The sequence below is a fragment of the Panulirus ornatus genome, chromosome 2, assembly GCF_036320965.1.
Source record: "Panulirus ornatus isolate Po-2019 chromosome 2, ASM3632096v1, whole genome shotgun sequence".
Classification (NCBI taxonomy): Eukaryota; Metazoa; Arthropoda; class Malacostraca; order Decapoda; family Palinuridae; genus Panulirus; species Panulirus ornatus.
In genome coordinates, this window is record NC_092225.1 from 82,492,173 (window position 1) to 82,505,898 (window position 13,726).

A 13,726-nucleotide genomic window follows, 5' to 3' on the forward strand; every position below is an offset into this window, starting at 1 on the left:
CGCTACCCTACTGACACGAAAGACGGCGATTAAGTAAAATAAATAAGCCAACTGTATTAACTCAAAATAGCATATCTCCACTGTTAATGTAAAATAGATAAGCTTCATGAAGCAAGCCATCCTTAAGTCTCTATCTCTATCTAACAGTTCATGAGCTCATAAACCTATCAAACCTTCATTAGCTTTACACAGCTTACTAGAAATTTATTCCTTCTTCACAAAATTCATCACATTCTACTATACAAGTAAGACAAGTAAAAACACACCTACTAACTACATTACATTGGTAATTTTGAAAATCAATCCCTTCCACCACACCTGCTACAATGTAATACTGAACTCATCATAAATCGAGCTACTAATAAACCAAGAGGGGACACAAGTCTGTTCGTAAAGTCCCTCAATTATAACTATGTTCTACAAAGTTCATGAACATGAACCTTCTGGGCCTCTGAGAGGGGGTGCCAGTGGTACATTGTACCCAGAACCAGGGGTCCAAAAGGGGGCACACGGATTTCCTGGAATCTCAAAACATTTTTGCATATACTCACTGATCCTCTTCTGACCATAGGCCTCCTGTGGAGTTATCTTCCGTCAGCTCCTCACCTACACTTAAATTTTTTAGGTCAAGTCATGTAGACTAGCATCCACATTATGTGTGAATCTACATTGTTAAAATACTCTTAAAGCACATGTGAAGTAGACACTACTGAGCCATAATAAGAGAGGGAAGGGGTCCTGAAAGAAACCTTGTACCCCGATAAAATTCCTCTCAGAGGCCCTGTGATCCTTACATTATAAATTATTCCAGTTGCTGGAGATATAAACAAGAAAAAATAATACTAGAGCAAGCAAATGGATGATCATATGCCAGCTCTGCTTAGAGACTGATAATTTCATCAGGAAGATATAGATGAGACATGCAACTTACTTTGAACCTTTCCCTGAGATATATATTGTGTAGGACCTGTTCTTCACCTCTGGAGTTTAATTCTTTCACCTCACTCACTGCAACATAAAAACAAGCAAGGTTAGGTAAACAGCAAGCCTTTAGACCTTTTCACAGGGTCTAAAAAGAAAAAATGAGCCAGGTGAAATTCTTTTAGGGCAGTAAATAATCATTTACATTACACAGAATACTTCATCCTTCCTCTATCATGCTTATCTACCTATTTGTTTTTGACTAACCAGCCCTGGAGTTATTCCAGGATCCACTTTTCAGGAGTTCTTACAGCTCTAAGGCTGCATTACTCCAAATATAGGGAAGTGATGGACCTCTTTGGAGTAAGTTTTTTTTTTGATGACTGTGCGTATAATACAGTCTCACCAAAGTGACTTTTCATTCTCAGGATAATCTCATTCAGGTGGAAACCAACACCTATCATGTTCAAGTGCAAGACATGCACTAGAAGTACATTATATTCACATGATCATTCTATTCATAGGACAATTTATTCATTACATCATGTTCTTAATGCAGGTACAGGTTGAGTATCCCTTATCCGAAATGCTGGGACCAGAAGTTTCGGACTTTAAACTTTTCGGATTTTGGATTTCTTACATATACATAGTGAGATATGTGGAAAACAGGATGGTATGGAAACAAACGGGTTAGAGCTGAGACATACCTCAACTTTTCGACCGTTCAACCATCTTCCTCAGGGGATATTGATTGCAGCATTAAGCAGCACTGTGTTCCCAGCAAGTGATGGTGTCCTAGTCGGACGCTTTGACGTGTCGCTCTCTGATTGGATAGCGACGCTTGTCCTGCTGCCCCCACCCGTTCACACCGATCTCCGCTATCTGACAAGTCAGCAGATAAACCCAGACCTTGTGTTAACGTTGTTCTCTTCCTTCCTATAGATAAGCTTTCATACTATCAGTAAACGGTTTGTCACTTCCTTGTAGCTGCTTTGGTGTCGACCGTTTAGTGATAGTGTGAGAACTTACCTAGAGGACTGAAATAACGTTAACACAAAGTCTGGGTTTACCTGCCGGCAGCAGGATAAGCGATCCAGAGTGACACGCCAAGGCGTCCGATCGGGTGACCATCACTGCTGGGGAACACAGTCCCGCCAAATGCTGGAAATCAGTATCTCCTGAGGAAGATCGTTGGACGGTTGAAACGTTGAGGTATGTCGCAGTTCTAACCCGTTTGTTTCCGTACCATCCTGTTTTCCACATTTATCATGACGGATAATGAGAAATCCATTTATGTTTCATATACAACTTATACACATAGCTTGCAGGTTAGGTATACAATATCTTTGTGTAACTGAACCATCTGAAAGCTGTGTCACAACGTTAGCCGCCCATGTGGACAGTCTGTGGTCATTTGGCATCACCTTCATTACCGACTGAATATGTATGCTACTGATAAGCAATCATTTCCTTACACCTAGTCACAAAGAGCAGAGAATAGGGGAAAAAAAAAACTAATGCACGTAGGTCTGATGGTAACTATGTAAGAAACCGACGCTAACAGAGCCTCAGAGCCCAATATGGGGAAGTGAGGTCAGGTGTGGAATTTTCCACTTGTAATGTCATGTCGCCGTTCAAAAAAGTTTCGGAGTTTTTATGATTTCGGATTTTCAGATTAGGGATGCTCAACCTGTATTGAATTTAATGGAAGTGCTCCTCACTGTTCCTCCCCAGGATGACGCTTTGTGCATATCACCAACCTCTCAATCACCGCTCTCCCATAAAACTTACCGGGTATACTGAACCTCTGTGATTCAAACATTCCCTTTTCCTCCTAAACCCATACAATTTCCCCGTATAGGTATTCCCCCGCTTCTCAAGCACCTCAATTTGAGATATGCGTTCATCCTTACTAACCAATCAGCAGATATGATTCCCCCCCCCCCCTTCCTGAAGAAATTCAACTGCAATCCCATCCATTCAAGTTTTTTTTTTTTTTTTGCCACATTACATCTTACACAAGGCATTATCAACCTCTTTTCTTTTCACTAAGTCACTTGCCATGATACTCTCACTTTAGATATATCCACTTCCCAAACAATCCACATTTGCCACCCTTTCATCTCACACTTGAAGTTCTAACTCACTCCATGTCTTCGTGTCTTCTTTTCCTGGCTCTACTTTCCCATCTGTTCCCTCATTCTTTTTGCAACATTTTCTTATTGTCTCAGAAGTTTACTGATACTATTTCAACACAACTTTCATTTGCCCTCTTTTTCATCCCCTGCATCTTTCTGTTGACCTGCCACTTCCCCTTGTACATTTCCCCTTTACTCCTTCCCTGCAAACGACACCTATACATCTCCCCTTTCTCTTTCCTCACCAACGTAACTTCCTCATTCCACCACTCAGTACCCTTCTCACACGCCCTCCTACCCTTTCAACATGCCACACACTTCTCTTACTCAACTAAGTACTGCTTTCTTAAATACTTTCCATTCCTTTCCCACACCCCTCATTTTGTCTACTCTCACCTCCTGCCATTCTGCACCCAATCTTTTATGGTATCCTCTCACACAAGCCTCTCTTCCAAGTTTTCACTTTCAGTACCCTCTTCCCATTCATATCATATCCTCTTACACTAAAGCCTCTACAAACTTTCATCCTTACACCCACCAAGAAATAACTGAATACCCCACTAGTTGCCCCTCTCAGAACATTCATACCCAAAAACAATGAAACAGCTATAACAATGAAACAGCTATACAAAATCCATCTAGACCCTTCATTCCCACTGATACAAACAAAGCAATTGAAAATAACAAAAACTCCCACTGCTGGTCCTGAAAACACACAAGTTGTTTGCATGAAACACTTTGGTCCATCCGCACTCCAAGCACTTACAGATATCTCCAGCTTTCTTGGCCACACAACAAAATCCCTTATATCTGGAAACTTGCCAAAGTAATTCCATTCTTAGAACCTTCCAAACCACCCTACCCCTCTTCCTCCTACCGCCATATATCATTTTTATCCTCCAGCCCCTGTGAAAAACTGATCCAGAACAGATTTAAGCAAAACATCTTACTCTTACCAACATAACATGGTTTAAGAACCAATCACACAAGTTACAGATAGCTTCAACCAACCACAGCCCCATCTCGCACATTACTAGTTACGATAAGAGACATGGAAAGCATTTGGCACTGTTCCCGGACATATCTTCACACAGAATACACTTGACATCCTCCAAAACAATGAGTGGTTGGCCAATTTCATAGCTGGACGCCATGGCAGAATCACTCAGTGACTTCACCTATAAAACACTTAAACTCTACCACAGAATTCCCCAAGTAACAGTTTTCTCTCGAGCCATCTAGAATCTCATCTTACATGACCGATCATTACTTCTAGCAAATTACAAGATCCTTCCATATAGAGACAAATTTACAATCGTATCTTGATACCCTGATACCACATTTTATAAAAAGGGAACAATGGTTTACCCAGACCAGAATGTCAGCTTCATCACAGAAATTTTCAGTCGCTCTTTTAACCTCAACACAGACATGAATCCAACTCACAACCTCCAGTCACCTTGAACAGACATTAAACATAACACCAACAGTTCTAAGCATTACGTACAATACATTTATGACACAGCATCAATACAAAACTAGGGCAAACTAAATGTCCATAGAGCACAACTTGGGACCAAATATGGAGAAAATTCCCATAAAACCCTCTACAGACAGGTCATCCACTACACTCTAAACTAAGCCTCATCTACCTAGACTTCCCTTCCAAAATAACCACTAGCTGGCCTAAAATGCAGACACTCAGTGCCTACACAATTAAACAGTCCAATAACACCTTAACTTGTTTCGTTTAACAATTCACCAACCGTTCGCGCCGAGCACCTGAAATGTTAATCGAGATTTCAAATGTCTCCTAATAAGGTTTTCCCGCATGTAATGTGGTTCCATACTATTCGCCATTTCCCGCGTTACTGAGGTAACGTCAAGAACAGAGGACAGAGCCTTTGAGGGAATATTCTCACCTGGCCCTCTTCTTTGTTTTTTCTTTTGGAAAGTCAAAATTTGCGCGTGATCAAGATATTCCGAGTCCATGGGGGGAACTTATCGTGTCTCATTTTCCCCGTGGACTCATAGGAATATATATATATATATATATATATATATATATATATATATATATATATATATATATATATATATATATATATATATATTCTTTTTTTCTATACTTGACTAGGAAGTATATCACGGGGCTGGTGGGTGATGTGATCCTAATGGCACACTGCCCTAGCTTAGCTAGTATAATTCTCACTGCTGTACGAGAACCTCGTCTCACACTAACTAATATATCGACAGTTTACATGTGTAACGATTACAAAGACTGTCTTGAATTAGTAAAATATTTCCCTCTAACGTTTTTTCAACAGTTTATACTTTCTGTATTAGCCCTCATTTCTTTCCAACAATTCGTCTCGACAGTTCAAATCATAACATTTCTTCCACTGAAGCAGCTGAGATGAAATACGTTTCCAAAGCATTTTCTACCTACTAAAGTGTTTCTCGTTTCAGAGGACTTACATGACATTCATTTCAAGATTTGTAGAAAACACTGCCTTACATGAGTAACTACTACACATATCATTTTAAGGATGTATTGTTCCATATATATATGCTTATATTTACAGCATCACGATATCATCATAATACTATTTATATCATTTCATTTGGGACACCATGTTTTATCTAAATCACAGCATAGCTATGGTTGAGATCTTCGTTTTTATTTTTGAGAATCATTTTGCATAAACGGGGTTACTAACTCCAACCCCCAAAACTACCAAAGTGAAGGAACTCTCAATTGATATATGAAACATAATGAGAATGGGTAAGTAATAGTTGTGGTCAAGCAGTGAGAAGGTTCATAAGACATGCAAACCAGACGCTCTGATCAAATCTTCTTGGTATAAAGATGCTCAATTACTAATTTGTTAAAAAGACAGTTTTTATATTCTTTCCTCACTTCATACTTTTCGTTGGCAGTGTACCACTGAACAAGAGGAAAATAGAATGAATAAATAATGTTTATGGTTTCAAAAACTTCGTTTTCTTTGATACGTTTTCCTTTCTCCATTTTCTGTTATGGCGGAGTTAACATTCAGATGTAGACCATTAGCAGGTCATCCAACTTATAATGGCCCACAAGCCGCCCTAAAATGACGATTTTTTACATGGCATTAAAGTCTTTACAAGATCTGAAACAACGAAAGGACTATATAAATTTTGTGAATTTTGTTCCCACAAACTGATAGTGGTGGAGTATGTGTTTGGTGTTTGGAAAATATTTTGATGTTGCATTACTTTTCATTTTTAGGTAACTTTAACCGTTCCAGAAAACGTGTTAACGATCCTAAAAGATGTCTTGAAAATAACCTGCATTGCTCTAAATATATTTGATTCCTATTTAGTCTTTATTCGATGCATACAATCACGTACTCCTTGCAACAGACTTCTAGGACAGTGGGGGCGGCCGGGAGGTCACCCACTTTGAAAAACAGGGGTGGTCAGCCCCATTATTGTGAAAGCTTCTGCTCCTGTGAGCCCCCTTAGATCAAACTTTAACGGTTGTACAATCACTTCGTTCTGATCCACAAGTGTAATTATACATGACTACAGCTTCCCATTTTCGTAAGCACAGAAAATGACATTTGATATCTTAGGGCAACTTTTGTATTCCTGCATTACTCTTTTATATGTGGCGATTCTGACTATTCTGGGTATGTGATATGTCACAGTTGTACTTAAGGTCGTCTCTATGAAGCAAAAACATTTTCTAAAATGTAAACACTTTCTGGGTAGGAGACGGAGGGTATGTAGAAGACGACCAAACTTGAACTTGCGTGGATGGAAATGACATTAACTGTTCTTGGTAAACATCTATTAGTCATCTCTAGGACGAGTACTCTGACACACTGAATACTTCTTTTTTTATGAAACTGATTAATATGAAGCATCGTGCACATAAAATAGAATACTTCATAACGATCTTTAAAACAAAGTGTTACGAATTTGATACATTTTACAGGACGCTTAAACCTGCTTACGTGTGCGTGATGGGGGCCACATCCCATGGAACAATAGGTTCAGGGTCCTGGATATGAGAAATTCAGATTCCCCTTAGCTAATCCCAGGACCCAGAAGTTTGGGGGGGGGGGGGATAAGATTATACAATTGGACTTTCCTTGAAAACTTTACACCGTCAAACATTTTGAAGGGATTCCACAAAATCCCCCCTCCCATAGAGAGGGGGAGGAAAGTAATTAGGCCCAAAGGCCCTAAAAGTTGAAGCTTTGGATATGGTGGCCAAGTATTTGACCTGACCCTTGAGGATAAGGCATATACTGTGCTCAAGGAGACGATTATCTATCAATTCAAAGAACTAAATCTTTCGTAAAAAAGCTTGATAAAATTCACGACAGCTTCACAACATAAAACAATTTAAGTATATTTAACTTTTTTCTTGTTTAATAGCTGGATCGAAATATTGTCAGGCATTCCAGTGGGGCGTGGACTTCACAACATAACTTTCAAGTCTTCATAAAATGTGGGAATTATCTCGTTTTATGTGATGACTTACTTGCCGGGGGATCAAAGATGGGTGATTTACCTCCTGTTTTATGTAATTACGTACTTTCATGTGGGCACCATAAGAGGGTGACTTACCTCCAAGTTTGTGACTCTATACTATCATAGAAGAAACCTCAAACGGTTGCGCATGTGACCCCTGGAGTGTGACCTTAGGCAGTACATGCGACCTCCCTGAGTAACATGACATGTAGCCCCCCTCACCCTGGGTGGATTAGGAACCTGACCCCGTCAACGTGGTCAGGCGAGGTGGCTGTCTCAGTTCCCCCTACTTACCGTCTGTCTCTCAGTTCCCAGTTCAATTTGTTTACTTCGTATTCCAAGGAGCTCAGACCCTAGTCAAGACTAACACTCTCATCTTCATTTAGTCCACCTAATTCCCAAGTATTAATAACATTTCATTGAATATATCTACCGCCATTGAAGATGAGTTTCAGAATTCTTAAGTCCTAGGTACACATATTTAAGCCTAGTTAAGTTCTATGAGCCCCTTAGAGCAACGTGCCGTTACGGGGCCGCTAATGTGGAGTCATGGTGAAGCCTAGCACGCTCCGTTGGTGACCAAATGTCGACTCGGGTCGAGGAGCGTCCGGGACAGTGGCCGTGGTGAGGATTGCCCGGGCATCTCCAGGAAACCAGCCAGCCCAGCTATCCCCACGAGGCGACCTCCTCCCTCATGTGATGCATCCACGGTTATGGCAGATTCCCATCGTCTGCCTTTTCCCAGGTCAATAGTTGTAGAAACCTAACTATATGTGAAATCTGGTAAACTTATGATCATCTTGATTTGGTTTCCCCTTTGATATCTGTTCTGAAAGTGATTTACGGAACTAGTTGGACATCATTCCCTTTGGTATGATGACTCAACTCTTACGAAACAACGACTGTACGATGACAGACCCTCTCAGTTCGATAACAACCCGACTACGGTGACGAAAGTTTGCCATTCCAGCGTCATATATCCCTCTAGCTTTCAAATGCCTTCTTGCGTCTTCCTGATCCGTTCTTAAATTGTATGTTGTTAATCCGTTCTTATATTGTATGATGTTAATCAGTTTTTATATTGTAAGATGTTGATCCGTTCTTAGATTGTACGTTGTTGATCCGTTCTTATATTGTACGTTGTTGATCAGTTCTTATACTGTCCGTTGCTGATTCATCCGTATCAGTTGCTTATCCGTTGTCTGGTGCTGATGTGTTCTTATATTGTAATTTTATTGATCCATTCTTGTATGTAGCTGATCTGTTCCTGACTGTTGCAGACCCGATTTTATCTTGTCAGTTGCTGATCCGTTTTTATATGTTGCTGATCCGTTCTGACTTCTTGTTTATCCGTTCTTATCTTGTTTGTTGTTGATCCATTCTTATCTTGCATTTGCTGATTCGTTCTTATCTTGTATGTTGCTGATCAGCTCTTGTGTCGATGATCCGTTAACTTGCACGTTGCTGATCGGCTCTTGTGTTGCTGATCCACTCTTATCTTGTGTTATGTTGTTCCGTTTTTATATTTAGTTGCTGATCCGCTTTTATCTTGTGTTACTGATCCACTCTTTTATTGTTGATCTGCTCTTGCGTTGCTATTCCGTTAGCTTGTATGTTACTGATCCGGTGTTTCTCTGTATGTTGTTAAGACTGTTCAATACATACATGTTCAATATATATTTATATATATATTATTTATCATACTTTGTCGCTGTCTCCCGCGTTTCCGAGGTAGCGCAAGGAAACAGACGAAAGAATAGCCCAACCTATCCACATACACATGAATATACATACACGTCCACACACGCACGTATACATCTCAACGTATACATATATATATACACAAAAGACATATACATATATACACATGTACATAATTCATAGTCTGTCCTTATTCATTCCCGTCGCAACCCCGCCACACATGAAATGACAATCCCCTCCCCCGCATGTGCGCGAGGTAGCACTAGGAAAAGACAACAAAGGCCACATTCGTTTACACTCAGTCTCTAGCTGTCATGTATAATGCACCGAAACCACAGCTCCCTTTCCACATCCAGGCCCCACAAAACTTTCACCCTCCTGCATGTTCAGGCCCCAATCACTCAAAATCTTTTTCGCTCCATCTTTCCACTTCCAATTTGGTCTTCCACTTCTCCTCGTTCCCTCCACCTCTGACACATATATCCTCTTTGTCAATCTTTCCTCACTCACTCTCTCCTTGTGACCAAAGCATTTCAAAACACCCTCTTCTGCTCTCTCAACCACACTGTTTTTATTATCATACATCTCTCTTACCCTTTCAATACCTACTCGATCAAACAACTTCACACCACATATTGTCCTCAAACATCTCATTTCCAGCACATCCACCCTCCTCCGCACAACTCTATCTATAGCCCACGCCTCGCAACCATATAACATCGTTGGAACCACTATTCCTTCAAACATACCCATTTTTGCTTTCAGAGATAACGTTCTCGCCCTCCACACATTTTTCAACGCTCCCAGAACTTTTGCCCCCTCCCCCACCCTATGACTCACTTCCGCTTCCATGGTTCCATCCGCTGCCAAATCCATATGATACAGTTGATAGAGATGCTCTGTGGAAGGTATTAAGAGTATATGGTGTGGAAGGCAAGTTGTTAGAAGCAGTGAAAGTTTTTATCGAGGATGTAAGGCATGTGTACGAGTAGGAACAGAGGAAAGTGATTGGTTCTCAGTGAATACCGGTTTGCGGCAAGGGTGCGTGATGTCCCCATGGTTGTTTAATTTGTCAATGTATGGGGTTATTAGGGAGGTGAATGCAAGAGTTTTGGAGAGAGGGGCAAGTATGCAGTTTGTTGTGGATGAGAGAGCTTGGGAAGTGAGTCAATAGTTGTTCGCTGATGATACAGCGCTGGTGGCTGATTCGGGCGAGAAACTGCAGAAGCTGGTGACTGAGTTTGGTAAAGTGTGTGAAAAAAAGAAAGCCGAGAGTAATTGTGAATAAGAGCAAGGTTATTAGGCACAGTAGAGTTGAGGGACAAGTCATTTGGGAGGTAAGTTTGAATGGAGAAAAACTGGAAGAAGTGGTGTTTTAGATATCTGGGAGTGGATATATAAGTCTATCGGTTATGGTGAGTGACGGACAACAACGATCGTGATACATTGGGGACTGGAATGCGATGCGATACTGTTTCGTCATGCAAACCGATGCCGGGAGCGATGCTCACATAATTTTATGATATATTAGCGGTAGGCGACTGGTCGAAGCTGTACAGGGCTCCTCTCTGTCTGCGCCTGGCGACACAGCTTCGACCATGAGTGCTCGTGGGCTTTGTGTCTGCACACTACTCAGCAAAGGACAAACACGCAATATCTATTGATAGCATGAGTTGTATATATAGTCCAGGAATCTATGCCCATGTGGGACCTGAAGACTGAAATCGTCAGAGCACCACGGTCCAATCCCTCAACGCACATAGATGTGACCGTCGGGTATTATGGAGTGACCTGATCTGACCCCTACAGGTCATACTGATCACACCCGAGGGTCATGCTCAAGTAGATACTGAGATAACTTTAGGGTAGATGAGAGAAGGTCGTACTGATAATTAATAGGTCTCCAAGTGTTGTGATTACGATCCGTAGATATAATAAGGAGGCTCCTTCGCTTCGTCATGTAACACGGGGAACCCAGCTAGCTCTGTCCTAGCCAACGCTCGCCCTCACTTCCACAATATGTTGATGATCCGTCCTTATAATGCGTGTGTTGCTGATCCGTTTTATTCCAGTCATCGGTATCTAATCTCCCTCAAGATTCGTGTCACAGTCCTCAATCGAGGTATCGAAATCTATCAAATAAAGTATTTCTTTTTAACAGTGGGTTTGTTTTGTTTGAATAATCCGACTGCTGCTTGGTAACACAAGCGACAATCCCCGTATCATGACGTGTCTTCCTTCGTGGGTATCAACTTAGGAATATTTTCATATGCTACATGGGATTATGAGTAATCTATAGTAATACATCTTTAATAACAATATCAGATACGCTAATTAATTACTAACCAACATCCGAAATCATTTTTGATATCTGTGACGACCTTCGCTCTTAATAATATGGGAATTAGGACGTCTGGGCAGCTAAGAAACTGCCAGTGTCCTCCAACACACACTACCAACGCACAACACAGTCCCTTGGAAGGGAAGTTAACCTCGTCATTATATCTCCATTGTGCGAATGTTAGAGGCTGGCCTGGCGGTATCTGGTGAGAGTACTGACTGTACCCAAGCTGGTACAGGACGTCTGGGTAGCTAAGAAACTGGTCCTCCAACACACACTACCAACGCACAACACAGTCCCTTGGAAGAGAAGTTAGCCTCGTCATTATATCTCCATTGTGCGAATGTTAGAGGCTGGCCTGGCGGTATCTGGTGAGAGTACTGACTGTACCCAAGCTGGTGGGTCTGACGCCTGCTCATACCCTCCCTGCGTCCCTGGTGGCTCAGTCAACACCGACACGGAGCGTCGTGAGCCAGCCAGCCAGCCCGAGCCTCGGGGCAAACAACCTCGCACCTACTCGAAGAGGGGCCTGGTGATATCTGCAGAGCCTTTACTTTATTTTCCCAAACATATTAAACGGGAAAATCCTAAATCAGGACAGCAAACAGCTCATCAACGGAGCAACATGCATGTTGTGTGTTATGTTAACAATTACTAAGTCAGGACTAGGATTTGTTTTATTTGACTAGAATTGAGCGGGATTAGGGAAAAGTTCAGGCTCGGGCTCCCCTCGACGGACCCTACGGCCCTTGGGTATTGACCCTCCCTGCCCCCTCCGCCCTCTCATGGGGTGTACACCAACAATGAAGGTGTTGCCATGCTTCATCAGAAACTAGCAGCCCATCAGTGAAGACCAACGATATACACGATATACATGAAATAAAGTGAGCAGTAGGATGTGAGTAACAGTGCTTCTTCATCTTTATTCATCCAATGTGTTGAAATTCAACTATCCATATAGTCCTGAGGATAGGGTCCTGACATGAGAGTTTCCTTCTGTGGGTTAGGGTTTCGTTTCAGCATGGTGGATGATGACCAGTGGTTCGATGTCAAGACTGATATATACTATATGACCAATAGTTTGAAATCCAAATAATTTTTCACTTCCTCTAAAATTTGTAAATATTTGCCCTTGTATTCTTTTTTCTTCTCACCATATTTCAATTAAGGCTCGGCCTTGATGTGGAATTTTGTTTGTGGCTGGAACCTCTCAACTAAAAAAAAAAAAAAAAAGATACTGCATGACTAAACGTCACACATGACGCAACGGCACCTGCATTTAGCGCAAGGCAAGAAGGATTAAGGCTGCCTTTAACAAAGCCTCTACCGCACAGCCCATAGTCAATTACTAATCTTCCTATTAGCCTATAAGACTCCCAATAACATATTATTAACCCATTCAGCTACAGGCTAGAGAAATACGCAAATCCATCACGGTGAAATTTGTTATTCAAGGGAGTCCTCTTAGGGGTAATGTAAACCACTCCTGTTACAGAGCGTCTCTGCAAAGGAGCGCATGTTGGCCTGCGCACGGTTGCCAAGCAGCTGTGAAACAATGTAGATTATCTTCTTATCTGCTGGAGCAGCAAAGAATGCAGTTATCATGATGCATTTTTTAATGGTTATGTGCTGACTGATATGTGTATGTACTTATATTTTTTTAGGTTCATACAGTCGCAGATGACAGCGGTCCCACAGATAATAAGATCTTATCACTGAACACAATTATTATCTGATACGAGCGCATCTGGGGGTGGAGAAAAAGGCTTACAAATAATACAGTAACTAAAAAATAAATGATCACTTTAAAATAAGAATCATTAGCGGACAGAGGACTTTAACATTTCCTAGCTTAATATCCACATCGACTGCTTTTAAAAATCCAAATTTGTTTGGCATCATGATTCGGGACAAGACTGACCAGTACTAGGTGCGTATTCATAGTTCGGTAGGTGGTAACCACATAACATCAAATATTTGACTGTTTTAGTGATATCCACTAGCGAGGCAACATTATCACCACCTAACCAAAACACTAACATAACGTTTAAATAGCGATATTAGCTCTACATCCAAAAATAAATATATTACTTTGACTCAT

General features: G+C 41.2%; 1 protein-coding gene across 1 annotated transcript in view; it reads right to left on the reverse strand.

The window, feature by feature from the left end:
• Nucleotides 1-13,726, reverse strand: part of LOC139757781 (sterol O-acyltransferase 1) — a 117,386-nt gene that overhangs the window by 62,156 nt on the left and 41,504 nt on the right. The window contains exon 2 of the mRNA XM_071678575.1: nucleotides 932-1,008. Within this exon, the coding sequence (XP_071534676.1) occupies nucleotides 932-1,008 (77 nt within the window). The remainder of the gene's footprint in view (nucleotides 1-931; nucleotides 1,009-13,726) is intronic.